Source organism: Acanthaster planci, linkage group LG12 (assembly GCF_054643075.1).
Source record: "Acanthaster planci isolate LZ-2023a linkage group LG12, COTS_SCS, whole genome shotgun sequence".
In the NCBI taxonomy this organism is placed as follows: Eukaryota; Metazoa; Echinodermata; class Asteroidea; order Valvatida; family Acanthasteridae; genus Acanthaster; species Acanthaster planci.
The window spans coordinates 2,484,703-2,504,618 of record NC_141788.1 but is presented as its reverse complement, the minus strand read 5'-3'; the positions used below and the strand labels follow the sequence as shown (position 1 = coordinate 2,504,618).

Genomic DNA, 19,916 nt, shown 5'->3' with positions numbered 1-19,916 from the left:
CAGATGTCCTTCCTTTATCCATGGAGGAATATAAAACACATGCTCTATCAGAGGAACAGCCAGCCTTGCCATTTTCTGTTTCACTGCTTGCACCCAAGAGGGCAATAAACGCACCCTAGAGGGCAATATACGCACCCCAGAGGGCAATAAACATGTTATTCACTGCCAAGAAAGGGAAGGAGGAAACATAAGAATTACATTGTGGCCGGTTACATCATTTATGTTTACCCGTCTTTGTTGCCATTTATCCCAGCATTCACAATCACCAAATGTCTATGCAAATTAATAGTGACTATGATCACAGTGTATGCAGAGGTCTTACCAGATCCCACAAAGTGAGTCTTGAGGCCACTTATCTATTAAGTTGACTTAGTTTGCATTAGACAGGAAAAAAATGGCTCTTTGTTTTAATGTCTCACTCCGTTTGGCATTCTGCTGAAAACGGATAAAAATGTAGGAGAAAAATGTTAAGGGTTCCTGTCCTTTTCCACTGCGCAAGATCCTTTTTAAAGGCTACAACGCTGAAGTGGCTCAGGTGACTTAGGACACATTTTGTTAGGTTGGGGCGCAAACATCAGGGTGCACCTTTTCAAACACTGGCCAATATTCAGGTCTCAGACATAGCCCAAGTGTTTTGTGCACGGACAAAGAAATGGACAGCAGTAAGGCTTCTCTCATCTGCCCAACTGAATTTGTAAACAGTTCCAACCTGATTCAAAAGGACCGTTGTACACAGGCAGCGAGTGTTATTAACAAGGAACCGGCCTTGGGATCCTGTTAATAATATGCAGAAATACCAACAGGTGGTTAATGCATAGAAAGTGCGGCAAGGCCGGGGCTGACTATTAGAAAGTACACGACCCACTGATGACTCCAATGATATGCAGACTGTGCTCATATTGTTCAGTGAGGGCTTTGAACATGGACCCTGCTAGCAATAGGAGCATTCCGATCATCTGCACCAACACTTTACATGTATCATAGCCAACATGAACCTTTCATCAACATTAACATTGTGCATTTGGGGGGGTTTCCAATAAAAATCGGCATGCGATGGACAGGAATCAACCACAATTATTCAACTGCCAAGATAAATTTGTCCAAAGTAACTTGTTTTATTTTCTGGAGCAATGCCAACGGAGGCTTGAGCAGACTAGCTCAGGTGGCAGCATTCTGTTGAGGAGTAAATATGATGGACTGTGTTTGAAAATACCTGGCTCTGACACAAGTGACACCTGCCCATGAGAAACCGATGCACCACCCCACCAGTGGTTTAGGCTACATCCGAATCTGTTGTCTAGAGCTACAGGGCTACGGATCTTCACTCCATTGGAAATACATGGAGACTCACAGACAATGGACCTAACCGTAGCTCTGGAAACCCATTTTGGACACGGCCTCAGTTGTCACGTGCAGTGGCCAAACAATTAGGATGTCGCCACAGCAGGAATCCATATCGTTCACTTCATCAACTCTTCTTAACTCTGTCCAATTTCACCATAATTTGCTTGGGCGTTCCATCAAGCATTTACACGAACTGGATTTTTTTTCATTCGGCTTCATTTTGTTCTCGTTTACACTGAAGAAAGTCTTACCACTTGATAAATCTTAGATGTTAAGGGTACAAGTACAGTGCATACGAATTTCAGTTTGGAATAAAATAATTACCAGCAAATCTAAATGAACTGGCCACATATCTGCTTGGTCTGTTCAAACCAATTAACTGATCAAATACCAAATCTGCTAGCATACTGTACATAAATGCGAACACACACGTAGCACCTGTTGTGCCAGGATTGCTGAATCATTGGATTTCTAAGGGGGGAATTGAGGGGCAAACCCTTGAAAGGTCAGGCAGAAAAGACCAACGAGCAAAGCAGAGGGGCAAAGCCTGACGTGGCTGAAAACCAGCTTAATGACGCATGATGTTTCGTCTGGCAAGGGGTGACCTGTTTCTGCTTGGACTCATCTTTTTCTCGGTTACGCAGCTGTAATAAATGAGATCTGAGCATGTGCCTTGAATGCAGCGGGTTACCATGGAAATTTACATGTTAACCCTCAGTAAAACGGGGCAAGCAGCAGCACAAAGAAGCCATTCTTTCAGAATGGTGAACTCTCAAGGCTTTGAATTGATGGCAAAAATAGAACAGAGACTGTGTCTCAACGCAATGCAGTCTAGTCAACAGAATTCACAACTTCATTGGCGAATGATTTAAAAGGCACATAAAGTATGTGAAAGTGATGCTTTCCCAAAGCACAATGTGCATCATTTTGAGGACTGTTCTTTCAACTTTGAGTACAAAACAATAATTATTTCCCACTCACGTATACCTTGTGACTGTGCGGGGCATTAATTATGCACGCATACACATTTATGCATATTAACGCTTGCGTGCAATCGCTAAACTGTGCCATATGGAGAAGCTACAGTCAAGCCACGGTTCGTTGCACCAAGCCAGGCAGCGATGACGGCAGCAAAGTAAAAATTTCATGGCGATGGGAAATGAACTCTGGGTAATGCAACATTAATAAAGAAATAGTGGCTTTGTCCTGGAACAATTATGCTTGTAATGGACACGGTCGAGGGGTCGGGTGATGAATGGTAGGGCCTACAAGAGATGAAAGTCTCTTCACTTTAAACACATGTGGCTAGTGGATAAAATTTTCAACTCAAGCCGTAAAGAAGTGACAAATTCTCTATTCCACTTCAATATTCCCTCCCAACCAAAAAAAAAAAATGAAGACTGCACTTTACAAAAGGTTAAGCTATTTTGTGTTTTTTCCTCTGGCAGATGTGCATGCCATTTTGGGGGTTTCCACTGCATGTGTTTTCGTACATGGTAATTGGTAAATATGGATAACATACCATTTCCATAAAACCAACTTCAATACGTCGCTATCGCATGGGTAGCAGAGCTACATGCCTGTGTGGACCCATGAACAAAAAAGGTTCACATTTAATATTATTGCACCTTGTGTGGACTAACCAGGTCCACACAAGGTCATTGTGCCTCCCTTTCTGGAAAACAGTTCTGGGAAATTGGGAGCACTTTTGGGCTAGGGTTGGGGTGGGTGGGTGGGGGGTTAGGGTTAAAGAAACCATCAAAACCCAGTTTCAAGGAGTGTTCTCAATGCAAGACATGTTAGAATTTCACTGAATATTCTTGAGTACTAGGTAGGTATTAACCCTAACTCCATATGGTGTATATAAAATTGTATTGAAATTGGAGGATTTGGGACTGTTAGGGTTAATTAATGTAAATATGGCTGACTACATGAGCTTACACATTGTTCTTTTGTTTTCCATTATTGTTCTATGTTACTTTTCCTTTTTTTTCTTTTACATTTTTTTTTAGCTTTCTAGAGTGAAGTGCCGAGGAGCATTGTGTGTAATTTATAATGGACTGACGCTTTATAAATGTATTGTTATTATTGTTAGAACGTACATGTACGTATGTAGCATCTTAAGTACCCATTTGTGACAACTACTGGAGTGTTTGTTCATCTATAAATGTGCTTTTATTCATTTCATTCTGTTTAAAGTGTAGCTGCAATGAATTTTTCTTTGACACAATTTTTCTGCCTCTTTGTATGTTTCTTCAAAGCACGAGAATTCTTCCGCCCTCCTATTTGGTTAAATGCTCTGAAAAGTGCATACATGCACTTTTGAACAATCAAAATTATCCATGTTTTCCCCGACAATTGGGGGCGCTGTTGCTGTGAAGTCATCTAGGAAAGACATGATTAGTGCATGGGTATTTCTGTTCAGATTGTGAACCCAGAATTCAGTTAACTGATGACATTTCTGAGAAAAGGATTGTTTCTTATTGCTATGCATATAAACAACATGAATGGATCAGCAAAGAAGAGAAAACATTATCTGGGAAAATCTACAAAAATGCAGGACTCTTTGTGCAAAAACCAATGTAACATTGAGGCTTCTTCCTGAAGCGTTCACTGAATGTCACAGGTTCCTTCCGATTTGACCCCAGCTGGAGTCAGGGTTTTACCACACAACTGTTGCCCAGTGCCTGCAGGCTACATGTGTGACTGTTACCATGGCATGCCCATGGTAACCCAATCGTGGCATAGGTTATCATAGCGCTTAATGCCTGCCACTGTGCCATTTTGAATTGCCCTTCAACAACAGAGGCAGAGTTTATAGGTTGGGGGGGGAAGGGAACCCATTAACTTAAAAGCTTGACGGATGAGGATGCAAGTATAATTAGACATGACCATTTGTAAATGGATGATCCAATTAATTAGTCATCTGCTGTACGGTCATTGGTTGCGGTGGCATTAGTGGGCTAACAAAGAGCATCAAAGCGTGCACTTTCAGTACGAATATAGAGTTGCTCAACACTGAAGTAGAAGTTCTTTGGTGCAAGGTTTTGGGGAGACCAAAAGAAAATGAGGCCATGATGTGTACATTTTGTTGTCCATAATTTAAAGGTTAGACAGAGGCCCTGAGGTACTGTGAAACCATCACCTGGACCAATGATCCCTCGAAATGTGAAAAGGGTCAGGTTAAAAAAAAAATCAGTTGACTGATTTCTGGGCGGTGTTTTCTGCATGCTCTTAACAAAATATGACTGGAGAATACAGCTGCGAAGGCGGACTGGAAAAGAAACTGTCCTCAAAATGCACTGACTATTGTAAAAACACTGAATCATAACCCTTGGCCTTTTGAGTATATCAGTAACAAAAAATGGAGGGCCCACTGATGCCTTCTTGATGGCTTAAGATTTGCCCTAGCCTTGAGATATGCACGTGTGCAGTCATTCATCCGTCCATGTTACTGACACAAGACAAGTGCAGCACGGCTCTGCCCATCTTTGTGTAATTGCAGCCAGACACGAAACCTTTTACTGTCGCATGAATCTCCTATGAAATGCCAAGAATTGACACTACATGTACGGTATATATCATGCTGTGGTTCCAATTAATTACGAAAACTATGCTCATTTTTGGGAGGCATACTTTGGATGAAAACAAATATGTTTTTATTTCATTTGTATCAACAGGAGCTAAATGATTCAACGTTGTGTGTTGTTTATAAAAAAAAAATTGTCGGGAAACAGCAAAAAGGAATCAAAAGCAGAAGTCCATCGCAATATTTGGCTGTATAATATATATATATGGGGCAAATGGGTACTAGTTTAACCATTTCCTGCGGGGTGCTTTTAAAAAAGCAGTGTCTACATACGGGCGATTTTTCAATGTCTTCGGTTTTCAAAAATCTTCAAAAATTCTTATCTTCTTTTCCTGAATGCCTAAACCCCATCGAGTGACTGTCTGGTGGCTACTCTAATCTGACAGACAACATCTACTGATGCCACAGTATTTCAGCCAGGCCTGCTGCCTTGTAAAAAGAGCCCAGATTGTGTGGTGTTTCTTTGAAACTTGCACAGCGCGCTTCTGGCGTCTTTTCAATACGGGCCAGATTAGCAAACAGTGGTATTGTATCGCTAATCACTGGAGTGCTAGAATGCTTTTGTCTCCGGGGGTAATCCGCTGACGCTGAATGCCACAAACAGTGGTATAATCTTTCAAAACAATGATGGATTTCCTCCGCTATTGACAAATGAAAAAATGTTGGCAATTCCCAGCAGCTTTGTCTTTTGTTCCGATTACGGTCTTTTGTTACAAGACCCAAGCTGTTTTGTCTGATTTCGGGCACCCCGGCTTACACGCACATTGTACAAACCTAAGATACCCAAAACCGGGCTCCCCAGCACGAAGAGGTTAATACAGTCCAAACTGATTGGCCAACTTTCTTTGGCCCCCCCTGCCTGTTTTGACTCCTAGCAATCACTAGGGAATATCTACTGATCCATAAATTTCTTCCACAACCCCCCCCCAATTTTTTCTCTAATAAACCCATCAAAAAACCCTGACAAACTCTCTACGGTGATTCATCCTTCGCCCAGACTTGCCTCAGCTCCCATCATCTCCGCTTTTGGAGATGCCTGGAATATCCATCTCCCATCCAGCAAATTACACTGACGCAATTAGAAAAAAGCCACTCGGCGGAGTCCAGCCAGGACGGTGGCAATAACGCGAGCGGCGGTCCGTGCAGACAATAACGTCCACTCATAATCATCCCGACGGGTGTTTTTATCATTTCTTGGTTGGCTGAGCCAGGTGAGTTGTTACTGGTGATGAAAACAGCTTGTACACGTTCGCCTACGTGAGATTTGCCAACGTCTCTCTACTCCAAAAACTTTTTGGTACGTCCATCCAGCATATGGTTTCATGTAGAAATGAGAAATCTGCCTGTCCCTTCCTCACCAAAGTTAAAAACTGCCCGTCCTCTCCCGGGAGATTTTGTTGGGAACTGAAACCCCTTGGTGCTGACACCATATTGCCACTGCAACCAGTATTTTGGAAGTACATATGAAGATTTGTTCACCCAGTCATGCAACTTGGATTTTGCTAAAAAAAAAGAAAAAAAGAAGAAATTCCAATCTTTACCAGTTTATGCAGTGTTTTTCAATTTTCAATGGCATGAGAGTGAAATGAAAGACAAAGTAATCAGCTGATCCGAGGAAAGCTTGCATGGCTCTTCACTGATGTTACAAGATTTATGTAACAAAATTGCAGCTTGTAAAATTTTCAGAAGCAAAACCTACTAATAAAATTTATTTTGCCTGTCCTTCAGGACAGGTGGACAGGTGGCAGAGTAAGGCATTGATTCAACACATCCTCTTTGATCAAAGAGAACCCCCTCAAAATATCGGTACTTGTGGTCTGTGCCAGGAGTGTACATGTACCATGTACAAACCTACCACGTATGCCTGTGCAATGGCCCCACAGAACTTCATTTCTAAGTAAATTTGCCCTCGTTTGTTCGCACTGAACCAGTAGTACACTGAGACCAACTTGACTTCTTTTGGAATGAACAAAAGATTTCAATTTTGACAGCAATATGTTCTGTGCTTCAAATCCGCTTTTTGCCACGTCAGCTCTGTCAGTGCGGGGCAAGAAACTCAGCTGGACAAACACTGCTCTACACTAGTAATCTGAGGACTGCTCATCTAAATCTCCTTTGACCATTCAGATGTTAATCACCAGCAGTCAGTCAATTTCAACTGTGCAACTATTTGAGTGAAAGTTTTAACTTGTTTCTTGGCATAAGTTTCGGCATATTTTACCTCCCGGATAGGCCGACTGCCAGCCTCTATCTTTCATTAGTGTTTACTGATTTTGCACGTCACGATTGTTGGCGCAAAACTACACTTCCACTGTTTATACAGATTCTGAAAGCCTCAACAGAGACATGGATATGAACCTACACCAAAAAATTTCCTAGCATACCAGCAGAAAAATTTAATTTGGAGCAAACTGTTGGCTGAATAAATTGAACATTCTGCGATAACAAGGTTAGTTTTGAAAATGATTTTAATTTACAAAATGATAAGGCATTTCTGTGTAGTGCAAAGTCAAGCAGAATTGAAGTACATGTACATGTACGGGGGCTGAAACTGCAATTTCCCAGATACTCATAATTATTCAGGGCGACTTGGAACGGCCGGCCGACCAGGCCGCTGCAGCAAAAACAGCTGCAAGACTGGCTAGCAAATCCTCCTTCATGCCTGCGCTTGTCATGCTTTCTGAAGCGGGGCCGTGGCAAGGCCTTGAGTCTGATGGAGGGAGACTTATTGGGAGGGACAGGCAGCACTGGGGCGGGGAGGGACGGGAATCGCTTGGGCGCAACATGCCAGGTGAAGTGAGTCCGTGTCAAAAACTTCACACTCTACTTGCACATTCTGTGTCTTCATCTCTGGGTCCAGATTTCTTCTCAGGGGGATAGATGAGCTACGTGGCCTAGATTGACCACGGTTTTGCAAATTGAAGTAAAATGGCTACCCAGCAAGCTTTCCAATAATTTTTCTTTTTGTTTTACATAAAAGCTTACATGGTGTGGCATTTCAATCATAGCAAAATTCTTCTACGGGTGATTTTTTTCAGGAAATAAAATATAATTTTTCAAGAGTTGAATAAGAGAAGAAAACTTGTATTTTTAAAAACATTATTACTTTAAACAAATGAAATATAACTGTTGATCAGAAAAGGATATTTAGTCAACTGTAGATGTGGCAATGTTTATGTTGGCTTATCATAAAGGAAATTGCTGTGTGTGAACCCACGTTAATGCACATGCCATCGGGGCCAAGTGTACACAACATTTATAATATGCCTCTTCCCTTTTCCTTAGCTTGCCAAAACTGATATTTTCCCATCATTGTTATTCCAAGACCATTCAAAATAATGCAACCCGGATCATATTATAGAATTTCCTGGTTTGAGGCTAGTTCTTAAAAAATAAAAAGGCGCACAAATATTTGCATGTAAATCTGGAACCAGATTTTGGTTGGGTTTTTGGTTAGAATTATAGAAACCCCTGTGCAGAAGTTGGAATGGCAGAGGGGATGTTTCATGGAACTAGTGAATTAGATGGTGCTTTCATTACTGAGAATAGCTTGTGGTACACAACTTGTATCTACCATTCTAGAGGAAATATGGAGAAAATAAATGCATCTGTTGATGACTGAAACGGCATTTTCGGGGGGGAGGGGTTCACAGTCATCATCAGTCCATGTGTTAGAAGCCTTGACCGCTGGTGGTGACCAGTCAACAGTGGCTGAATGCTACCAGGTATGAGAAGCAAGGGAATCAAACGAATTCAGGAATCTGTTACCCAATCACTTTTTGACCCTGTGTTGAGTGCGACTCGTTCCCATCTCTGTTGACTGTAGTCACCATTCCACAGCAGCCACTTAGCATTCCAGATTACCAGCCTGAAATGGCTATCTATTGGGCACCAGTCTCTTAAAGATGCCTGACAATAGCGGCCATTTGTTTACAGAGGCCATTAGTCCTACATTGGCTTATGCACTTGTGACTATCTATCTACTGTGGATCACCTGACATTAGTGGCCATTAGTCCACAGAGGCCACCTGCCATTAGTGGCCACCAGGACTACATATACACATGTACGTTGGTAGTGTGTTGTGTACTGGTAGCCACTTGCCTACTACGGTATGGAAAACCTGACATAAATGGCCATTAGTCCACAGAAGCCACCTGCCATTAGTGGCCACCAGTACTATGTTGGTAGAGTGTTGTGTACTAGTGGCCACCTATCTACTATGGATCACCTGACATTAGTGGCCATTAGTCCATAGAGGCCACCTGCCATTAGTGGCCACCTGTTCTACATGTATATTGGTGATACGGTATGTACCTGTACATGTAGTGCACTAATTGCCACCTGTCTACTATGGATCAACCCAACATGGCCACTGGTCCACAGAGGCCACTTGACAGTAGTGACCACCTCTTACTGGTTTACATATGGTAGGCCTTCTAAAAGGCCACCTGTGTGTGGTCACTTGGCAAGCCTAGAAACCTGCTCTGGGTGGCAAGAAATAGCAAATGTATTACTGCAACCATAATGTTCCATGTGAATACCAACAATGACGGCTACCTGTCCACTTTTTTGTGGCTATCTCATCTTCATGGCCAACTGTTGGCTCTCAACTCTTACTGGCCCATTTTCCCACTTTAGCTTGTAATACACATGTACATGTACGCTTACTAAGTGGCCACAGTGTGATGGCATGGCCAAGCAGACAATGACAAGCAGTCAAATTTAGAATAGGTTGCTAATTTCCAAAGAAATGCCAAGCGTATTTCAAGAAATGTCCTTATTGTTAAATGATCCTCCCAAGGACACCTCATTAGAAGGAGTGCTGTTGGAAGGAAAAAATAGAAAAACACGACAAATACAACCAAAATTTGTTAGCATGTGATATTAAATCATTATGACATGGCCAACAGAAGAACAAAATGTGGGTTTCTTGAGAACATATGTGATTACTTGCATGCTAGTGGGAATAAAACAGCAACTATGATAACACGGCAATGGAACATGAAAACGAGCAAAAATTATATCACTAACATCTGATGAGTTTCATTACAAAGAAAGCAATTTTTTTGGCAAGGCAACAAAAGGGGGGAAGTGTTGGTTGGGACTAGGACCTTGAATTTGGCAAATGTGAGAGATAACTATACAGATGCAAGGGCTAAGATCTAACCAAAAAAAACAAGAAACTTTGGAGTGAGGGGGGGCGGGGAGAAAGAGGAAAAAAAATCCCAGATTACCTTTTTGGCATCGTTAATAGGTGAATCACCTCCGCCGAAGTTGGAGGCAACAAGGGGATTAGTGGCGGTGCCGTTGGCTGTGAACAACTCGTCAGAGCCCCGCTGATGGTGGACGAAGGAATGAACGAGCGAGTGTAACGAACGAGCGTACGCACGTACAGACCAAGGTGAAGAAGGAACCGAGAAGAGAAAAAAAAAAGAGAGAAACAAAAGTGGAGAGAAAAAATATGCGGCAAGTCAGAAAAAGGGAAGTACAGATGGTGGTAAGAAGATGGTTAAAAAACGGACATGCAAATGGACCTCACCCAAACAATTCTTCTCTTTGTTCCAAGCAAACAAACACAGGTGAAATGTGGGTGATGCGTTAATCTTTAATACGAAACTCTCTCATCCATTTTTGCAACGAGAAAGTCTGACCTAATGAATGGCGTTTTCAGTTTGGTTAACAAGTAGCCATTGAGTACACACAAAGCTGCACTGGAAACAAAATTATGGAAGCAAGTAGGCTTGCATACATGTGGTGCACATATTCATCCATATTGTGTGGGTACATCATACGTGTGTGTACAACCAGATCATGTCTTGTCGTGTAAAAGGCCCATGCATTCAAAATGTCCTTAAAAGTATTTATAACAAAGCAATTTGACAGAATATTCAACATAAAATTAATGCAGCATAAGAAATAACTTAAACATTTCAATAGTAGACAAAAACCAGTCTCCTGTGCTAAAATCTTGTGTAAATATTTGTAACTGAATGGAGAATGCCAACTACAAACTCCAGATAGGTTAATTTTCAAAGGCTGTCTTGACTATTTGGGAAAGGTCCATTCAAAATGTAGGAATATTATAAGCAAAGATAACAGTCGAATTATAGTTTGAATTCAGGGTACCATAACCAATTCTACCAATGAAGAAAAAAAAAACCCCTCATTACTACTGGTACCTACATGTGCGAACTAACTATTAAATGAAAACTCTCAGAAAATAAATTTTCAAAAAAGGAAATCAGTTCTGATATTTATTAAACGTAATGCTGCATGTACATGTACTGGTACATCCTCCTACTCAAGCACCCCTCTTCAAGCAATGAAATGTCCCAGCCAAAGCATGATTCCCTATAGGAGGGAGACGCAAGAATGTGCGACCAGCAGGGGTGTGTGAGTATACAACACAAAAAGAGGTGTTTGATGTCGTAGTCAGAGCAAAAGGGGAACATATGCAGAGGTGAACAGAACCGACCATTCATCTCGATTCAGACAAAAACAAAACATGCAAAGTATACAGCAGCGTCTATCAAACGTGCAATGGGTTGAGTTTTTTTCAAACAGGTTGATGGAAATCGCTACCCCCTCTCCCGGTACACGGCAAAAACAGAAGCAAAACCCAGCCAAACACAACCCTGAACCACAAGTTCTGCAATGGCCAGTCCTCAAAACTGAAACAAAATGGCACATCGTGTGGGTATACACACGTACTAGTGAATGTAGAATTCTGCTCACATGAATGAACAGCAAGGGTTCTAAAAAACCTGATGTTACGGTTACGTTATAAAGTCTGGAATGATACAATACATATTTCATGCACATAAAGGTACCCGGTACATGTACACTGTACCCAGGCACATGTTCGGATGCTACACGTGTACCGGTACATACATGTACATGTTACTAATGTTACTTATGTACATGTAATTACACCATTGCATGTACATGTACACCATGTCCAAACCATGGCATGAAATGTACATGTGTACATGACGAAAGATGGGACAGAAAAAAAAATTAAACATTCACCAAGGCCCGTGCCTTCAGCACTAAGTAATGGATATATCGATGTACATGTAATGTTCTGGAATCCAAGCTCCTTAAGGAGGTTGCTGAGAGGGTTGGTTCTATAATCCATGCTTAACCAGGAGTTAAGGTGGTTTATGGCTATTAATGACCCCGGGCAGTGAAAAAAAAAAAAAGTATTTATCAGTAGTTAGGTAGCTACGTGTATGTGGTGGAGTTTGGCTTGGGCATAGTCTCAGCCCTCTCCGATCTGTGCATATACGTGTACAAAGTGCTACAGAAAATTCTACATGTTTGAATACAGAATGCACATTCATTACAGAAATGCACTTGCTTAAGAACAACGCATGCCCTGTGTACAGAATGTCATTAATCCCGCTTTCTCCCATCGATGAGGAGCAATGGGAAAAGCTCCGAGAAAAAAACGACCACATTTATAACGAAGTACAGACAACAACTGCCATTACTGGAATGGACGACGAGGCCCGACGGGGGGGGAAATTTATTAGAAGTCGCCGTCCACTTCTTGTGGGTCCATGTACCAGTCTGGTTCTTGACTGTGAAGGATGCAGGACTGTACCAAATAAATCTCTGATTCCCTGAACTCGACACCTAAACCTTGCAATCCTTGCCCTATCACAAGACACTACAAGGTACTAGAGCAACTCCACAGTATCAGAGACCATAATGTGAACGTACCAGTACCTGAATGTTCAATATGTCTGCGTCTGCTTGAAGCTGTAGGCCTCTGTGTGTTTATGTCTCTGGTTTAGAATACCATGCCCATGCTGCTTAGTTTAAGTAGTGTACATTTTTTAAGTGTAGGCCTACATTTTTTTTTTGGCCAAAAATCTTCAGGACTCAGCTTTACACCAGAGGATTTGGTTATGTAACAAAGTTACCTGAGCTCCACCAGCGGGCATACCGCGCACACTTTTCAAATTCCTTTAATACTTTTTGGGTTGGGTGCACTCTGCAGGTATATAAGACTGCTGCGCGCATTGGGGCGTTAGTCATTCTTTCGGTTTCTTTATGTTTGTATCCACTTTTACGTTTGGGTTTCTTGGCCTTTAGCCGTGCCCTCTCCTCCAGCCCTGCACCTGCACTGGTCTTATTACTTGTGTTACCCAATATTGTAATTTATCTAACTTTGTTAATTTTCCTTTAAGGTATCTTTGTCATTTGCTTTGTGTAATTTCAATACTAAATTTGAGAGGCGCCCCGAAGTCTGTCTTGTTGCTGTATGCTTTTTGTGTGGTTGTTAATTTGTATTCATTTTTCCACGCCCTTGCGTTACGTTACGGCGACACGAACTGCCATTATACTCACCACAATGTATGTGGGCCATGGGTATGTGCTACCAATGTACATATGCATGCACAGGTGCCTTGTACATTTGGTGAAAGATAACTGCAGTACAAAACTTGCCATTCATGCATGAGCCGTACCATGTACAGAGAACACAAGTGCATGCCTGGCAGGTCAACTGATTTCATTAGCCTGCCGACTGCACACAAGCGTACATAGGCGGGCAACACGTCAACCAAACGTCGACGCGACAAAGCAATAACACAGTTTGACTGTTTGCCGTAGCTCGACCGGACCAGTCGGAGGGGGCAACAGATGCACACGTACGCGCCCAGATATTGCCAGCTGATTCAATAGAGACAACGAGTTCCATTTACACCTACAGGGGAACGTAATTCAATTGTATAGATTGTCGCTGTGGCAGAACATGTGTCTTGCACATGTGTGCACATGTACATGCACGTACAGTACGTGCCCAAGTACATGTACAGGTTGTTGATGAAACCATGGAAAAAAGGCCGACTTGCAAATCAGAACATTTTTCAAAATATCGAGCATATTGTTCACTTTAAGTGTGGATGAATGCAAGGAATAAAGAGGCCAGTATGTTTGCCACCACCAACTGCCTTGAAAGTCTCCCATTCCTCCATGGACAGACATTAACCACAGACAACACATACACTGTGTGTTCTCCTAGAAGCGAAGGGACTCCTCGGTTGAGCACAAATGAATCCGAGTTATTTTCCCTCTCTATCATCGGGTACCACATCATCCGGGTACTGTTTGCCCTAATCATTCCCACAGGTGCTGCAAGGTTAAGATTTGGCACTACATTTAAGAAGATGAACGTAAATCTTGCAAAAATCCAAATCCAAACCAATTCAATCCACACGGACGGTCTGATTAAGCCACAGCCTAAGTTAAGACTCTTTGCTTTACAATCAACCAAATCCCTCCACTAAAATCCCCGGTATTCTTCCCGACAAAGATCCTTAACCCCCCCCCCAAGAAAATCACTCTAGAATGGGACACACGTCACACAAGGGAGTCTTCGTGTTGTGGCAACGCTTCTTGTGTATTTGCTGATCCGTACACCACAATGGGATGTACCGGTGGAGAGCAAGACAAACACATCCATGAAGAATCCGCTCTAGACCAGCTCCCCCCCCCAGAAAAGCGAGGATTTAATTTGATTTGGGTTAGTCCTGGGACACACCGACCATCTTAAGTCGGCCTGATTAGCGAAGAGTGACGTTGTAGCTGGAAAAGGCTCTGGCATCCGGAGATTTCAAGTCAGGACTTGTGAAGAGACAGGGGAATGAAAAATTTAAAAGGCATTTCAGGGGGCACGTCTAAAGCCCCCAAGGTCTTCTAAAAATATCTGCACGTTCCCTCCAAAATTTAATGCATTTGAGTTGAAACCCAATCAGCTTTTTAGTTACTGAACCTACACAGACACACTGTCAGCTGTCAAATAACGCTCTTCCACTCTAGCAGGTTTTTCAAGATGGAATTATGCAACTTCAAAATACTTTACAATTTTTCCATTGTACATTTGAGTACACAATGAGAACCCAACTCGGATTTATTTTCTCTGACTTTAAGGATCAATATAACGGTACATCTGTGCTACACACTGTGTATATTGCGATGTACAGCACAGATTTGTGTAAATTTATAAAATCCGGAGACACTGTTGGCTTTCCGGAGGGCCATTTACATAGGGATGTCACACCATTTGTCCCAGCTCCAAGCAATCACACGCTCCAGTTGGCCAGCCCCTCTCTTGATTCATGAACAGTTGCTGCACGGATACGATCCACGGAGGCGCATCCTGGAGCAAATGAACTACATGTACCGGTATAATGTATAACCAAACACCCCATTCAGCCCAGACCTTGAACATTTCGACCACTTGGATGAAAATCAACTCCTTTGAGGGTGTCTCTCCTTCATCCTTTATTGCGGCTTCCTTTTTCTCTCCACAGGATGAAGTGCCCACCTATGAGATGCCATTCTCACGGCTATATCCCTCCAAATCGCTGTGCAAAGATGCTACAGAGCGAGCAAAGAAGATGTACACGTACATGCAGCACGTAGTAACACCACTGTGGCAACCAATACAAGATTGTCCAAAAAAAAAAAAGCAATATGGAAAGACTTAGATAATAATGTTGGCACTGGAATAATAAACATGAACACGTATGTACAACTAGTACAAGGTCAAAGATAACAAACAACAGACTGATATGAAAAAATATTGGACTGCGTCAATTATTATAAGGAAGTGCTGGTATAAAACATGAAATTCTGTTCAGGACTGTCGGTAAGACCTTATCCAACCTTCACAAATACCTGGTCAAGTTTTTCTATTCCTATTGGTCGAAACACGTCATGTGACTGTGCATTAACATTTGATAATGCCCGCTGCGTGAATCACGCGCTGAGACAGTTTAATCGGGTCTGATTGGTCAGGAGTCTGTGTGCACGCGATGCGTGATCAACGCGCCATGCGCGCACCAAGTTCATTAAGAGGATTCTATTGGACAACTTTTAAAAGGAACATACCATAAATCGGACAGGGGTGTAGGGGAAAACGAAAGTAACATTTACAATAAAATCGTTGGAAATCCATCACATGTTGACTTCTTTTGACTGGTGCCGGTATTTATGAATGGAAATAAAGATGTGCTTTTTTGCTCAGCAGAACAAACGCTGATAATGCCCTGGCCTGCGGCTTGAGTCGTGTCCATTCTCCTGAGCCGGTCTTCAATGCACGTTTAAGACCAGCCAAGCACATATTTATTCCCTTATTATTTCATCGTGCCTGTCGTTAGCAAGGGCTACATTTGCCTTTGTAATCAAGAATCTAGTCCACTAATGCATATTCCAAAGGCTCCATATGGGAATGCAGTTAGAATAATGCGAACAAATTCTAATCTTAGTCCTACACGAGGAGACTGTCCGACAAGGTAGCGGTACCGGTAAGAAAGCGGATCTACATGTACAACGTACATGTCTGGTTGTCTGCACATAAAAGAGACCTGATGGCTGAACGTCACTTTGTGGACGGTGCGCTGGCTGTCGCCATCACAGGACTGGCAAAAATGCCAAAATTCGTACTCGGAGTTGACATTGCTGGCTCGAATTACCCACATGTACATGTGCATGAATCATAACTGAAGGTCTTCATACAGTCAGTCCCCCCCCCCAAACCTTTCAGAGACGCCATTTTCCTCTCCTAATCAAATCCTCCAGAGTGAACACTTTGTCAATAATATTTTCCCCCCGAGACTGCTTCCATCTACAGCCATTGTTTGCCACCTCTAACGCACCAGAGAGGCGGGGACAAGAAGTTCAAGGTGAACCCAAAACAGTATCATTACAGGGCTGACTGCGTCTCAATAGGGGATGAGAAAAGGGGGGGGGAAAAAAGCTGAATGGCAAATCGATAACAATCAAAGCACTGTGAAAACCTTTTTATGGGGGGGGAGGAGTGACAATCCAGGACAGTGGGCGTTTTGGGTTTATTTACGTGCACAGTGCAATAAGTCCGCTGTATTAATACTCTTTATGGTTGGCGAATAAATTTACAAGATGACTTTCAAAATCGGTGCCACCTGGTTAATCATTGAAAAGTCACAACTTTTATGTGCAGTTTTATCAGTGCATGGCTGTTTAGTTTCTGTGGACTGCAAGTTAGGCTAAAAAAAATGGCTTTGGAAATTTTGTACTACAATGCAGCCACGTGATAGAGTCGGTTGCAGGTGGGTTCACTAACATGATGGCGACCTCTCAAATTTTGCCATTTTCAAACTTATGTGCTTTCAAACACGAACAGTAACGTGTATGCAAGCCTGCGTCTGTACCGGTACATGTACCTGCTTGTATGAGGTGTAAAATTGAAATTTGCCTTACTGATAAACACTTTTGGGTGTTTTAGTCACAGGATGTAAACACCTTTTTTGAGGCAGACTTGTTCAGTAAACAGCAACTGAATCAAGCAAGCACGCTATTTCCAAACAGAAGACTTGGGTTGGCTCAAAAAACAACATTGATGTTCCGCGAGGTGAACCTAACACGAGCTTAACCCAGATCCAAACAATGGGCGCCAGGGAATTTGTTGCCCAGCCCTCTGGTACTGCCCTGGAGACCGGCCAGTGTTCAGACACCAAGTGGTACTCAGGTTACCAGGGAAAAGCTGAAAGCATGGGACAGTATCCTCAAGCCTTTAAATAGTCTCTGGCCAGGGAAATCCTATACATTGGGTCTAATAGCTTCAACATTCTCCAGGTCCAGAAGTTCATCAAAAACACACACACACAACCAAAACATACACGGGGACTGCTAAGGAATTCCTATTTAGGTTGGTGCTCCAAGGTTTGACCCAAGTTTCCCAGAGCCAAAACATGCGAACCAGGAGTTAGGCAGGGATGAAAACAAATCCCCTCAAAAGAAACAACTTTGCCAACGGAAAGGGTGCCAATGTAAGTGAACAGCATGTCTTAAGTTGCACTAGAAATCAATTCCGTACACAAAACACCATGTGAAACAACCATATCCGATGACCTTTCAAACATGCCAGTACATATTTATCACTCTAAAGTATTAATCTAAACTAGGGGATAAAATAATAAATAACTGAAAGCACAAAACCCTGAACCAAAAGTAGAAAGGAAAAAAAAAGGCAGTGAGGGGAATGGGCAGTTTTGGCCTCAAAATTAAAACTAAAGCATTCTTTCAGCAAAATCCCATGACAAGCAATTAACAACAAAAGCGTGCTATAAATAGTCTGGTCATCCACATCACTTTCTTTTACACGGCAAGCAAGTTGATCACGTCCATTCCAAAAACTGCACCATGTGGCTGTGCGTGAATGCAGTTGTGGCTGGAAACCGGCAGCTGCCGGCCAGCAATTTCCACCTTCTCTTTTCCCAATGGAATCATGTGTCATTAACATTCACAGCCAAGAACACACACAGCAGATTTAGAAATTTTAGACGCTGCTTATGCATGCACGCATGTACATGTACGTGCCTGTATTTTTCCAAATTCTAAACATCACACATGTGTGCATCTGTTTACAAACTCTGATACAAAACCCCATTAAAATCCTGGATCCAACTCCATCAACAGACAGCAACTCTGTAGACCAACAAATCAAACCATCTGGTAGTAATTGAGTCCAAGGCTTCCCCCATACCCAAAAAAAGCTCAGCTGTGGCCAAACAGCCTCATATATTCACAAGTACAAAGGAAAAGGGAATACATGTACATGTACACGTACACCTCCCAGCAACCCAACACCACATATGTTTTTATGCATAAATTCAACCACTTTAGAGACAGTTTGCAAAAAAACCTAGCCTTAACCCTAACTCCCTGGGCCCTTTAGGCCAGGGACCCTCCTCAATCCTCCAGAATCCTCCAATTTGGGAGGTGAAAAAAAATTGGATTCTCCCTCAATCCTCCAAAATTTCTTGAAAATGTTACTTGGAGGTGTGGCTACTGCCTCAATCCTTCAAAAACCTCCGGCAATTCCTGTCATTATGCTGAGGCAGTGCGAATGGCATTCTTGAGCAGTGCGGTTGATTCAAAAGAAATATCGGGCTGAATTTGTACACGAACGGGCAGGAACACAAGGTCTAACCCACAACCTTCACTCTTGGCATCCTTAGCAAGCAGCCACGCAGTTTTGCCATTCACCCTCAATCTTCCCAAATCCTCCAAAACCGGCCAAAGGATTTTGGAGGAGGGTTATGTTTAAGTACATGTGCAAGTATATGAAAAACATAAAAAGAAAATGTACATGTACCGGGACCTGCAATGTGAAAATCTGTACACTGACCTATATTTTCCTTACATGTCCCCCCTATAATATAACTGATGTGCGTGTACACTGTAACTTAGTTTTCCACTATAGAAACAGGAAGTATCCCCGAAGGGAGATTGCACTTGTGCCAAAGGCCAAACGGAGGGCGTACGTGTTAGTTGCTGTTAGGCTGGAAATCTCTTCCAAGCACGCACACATCCAAACATGATCAACATCATGGGCAGCATTTAGGAAACCTTATCACTGTGTTTTATCAAGAAACGGCACCCTACAATCCGATTGCAGTGCCACTTTTAAATATGCTGCAATTCAAACAAATGGAGAACCCTCTCAAAAACACATCTAAAGATGATCAAAGTGGAGCATATGACAGACACATTACAGGTGAGAGTTCCATGTTGGTCATTCCATGAGGTTGGGGCACAATTTGTGACAGGTGTCCTTTACGTGGGTGTCCATTGCGTGGGTTCCTGTAAAAATGAACAGCTATTTCCCTGCATGTGGATTCCAAAGTATACATCTTGCAAGGCTGAATACAGAGGTGTGTGTTACTTTTACCGAGTAAATGACCTACTCTACTGGTCATGACGGGTGGTAAAAGCATGGAGGTAGAGTGATTCTACCTCCATGGTAAAAGTCACCCATGTGACAAGGACACCACACAAATTGTGCCCCAACCCCGAGGAATGACCCATATACAGACATCGGCTTATTTTCCTTTGCAAGCAAGCTATCAGAAAGTGGCAACATGCCCTAAAAAGTCGCATTTAGCAGGGAAAAGATTGAAGCGCTTACTTAGTAAAACCTAAGTTATC

At 42.4% G+C, this 19,916-nt stretch overlaps 1 protein-coding gene across 11 annotated transcripts in view; it reads right to left on the bottom strand.

Annotated features, from left to right (window-relative positions):
• LOC110977446 (polypyrimidine tract-binding protein 1-like) overlaps positions 1-19,916 on the bottom strand; it is a 90,074-nt gene that overhangs the window by 31,364 nt on the left and 38,794 nt on the right. For 8 of the 11 annotated variants that reach the window (XM_022231596.2, XM_022231593.2, XM_022231597.2 and 5 more), the window contains one exon: positions 10,169-10,270. The exons of the other annotated variants lie outside the window; for them this stretch is intronic. In XM_022231596.2, the coding sequence (XP_022087288.2) occupies positions 10,169-10,270 (102 nt within the window). The remainder of the gene's footprint in view (positions 1-10,168; positions 10,271-19,916) is intronic. 11 annotated transcript variants of the gene reach the window in all.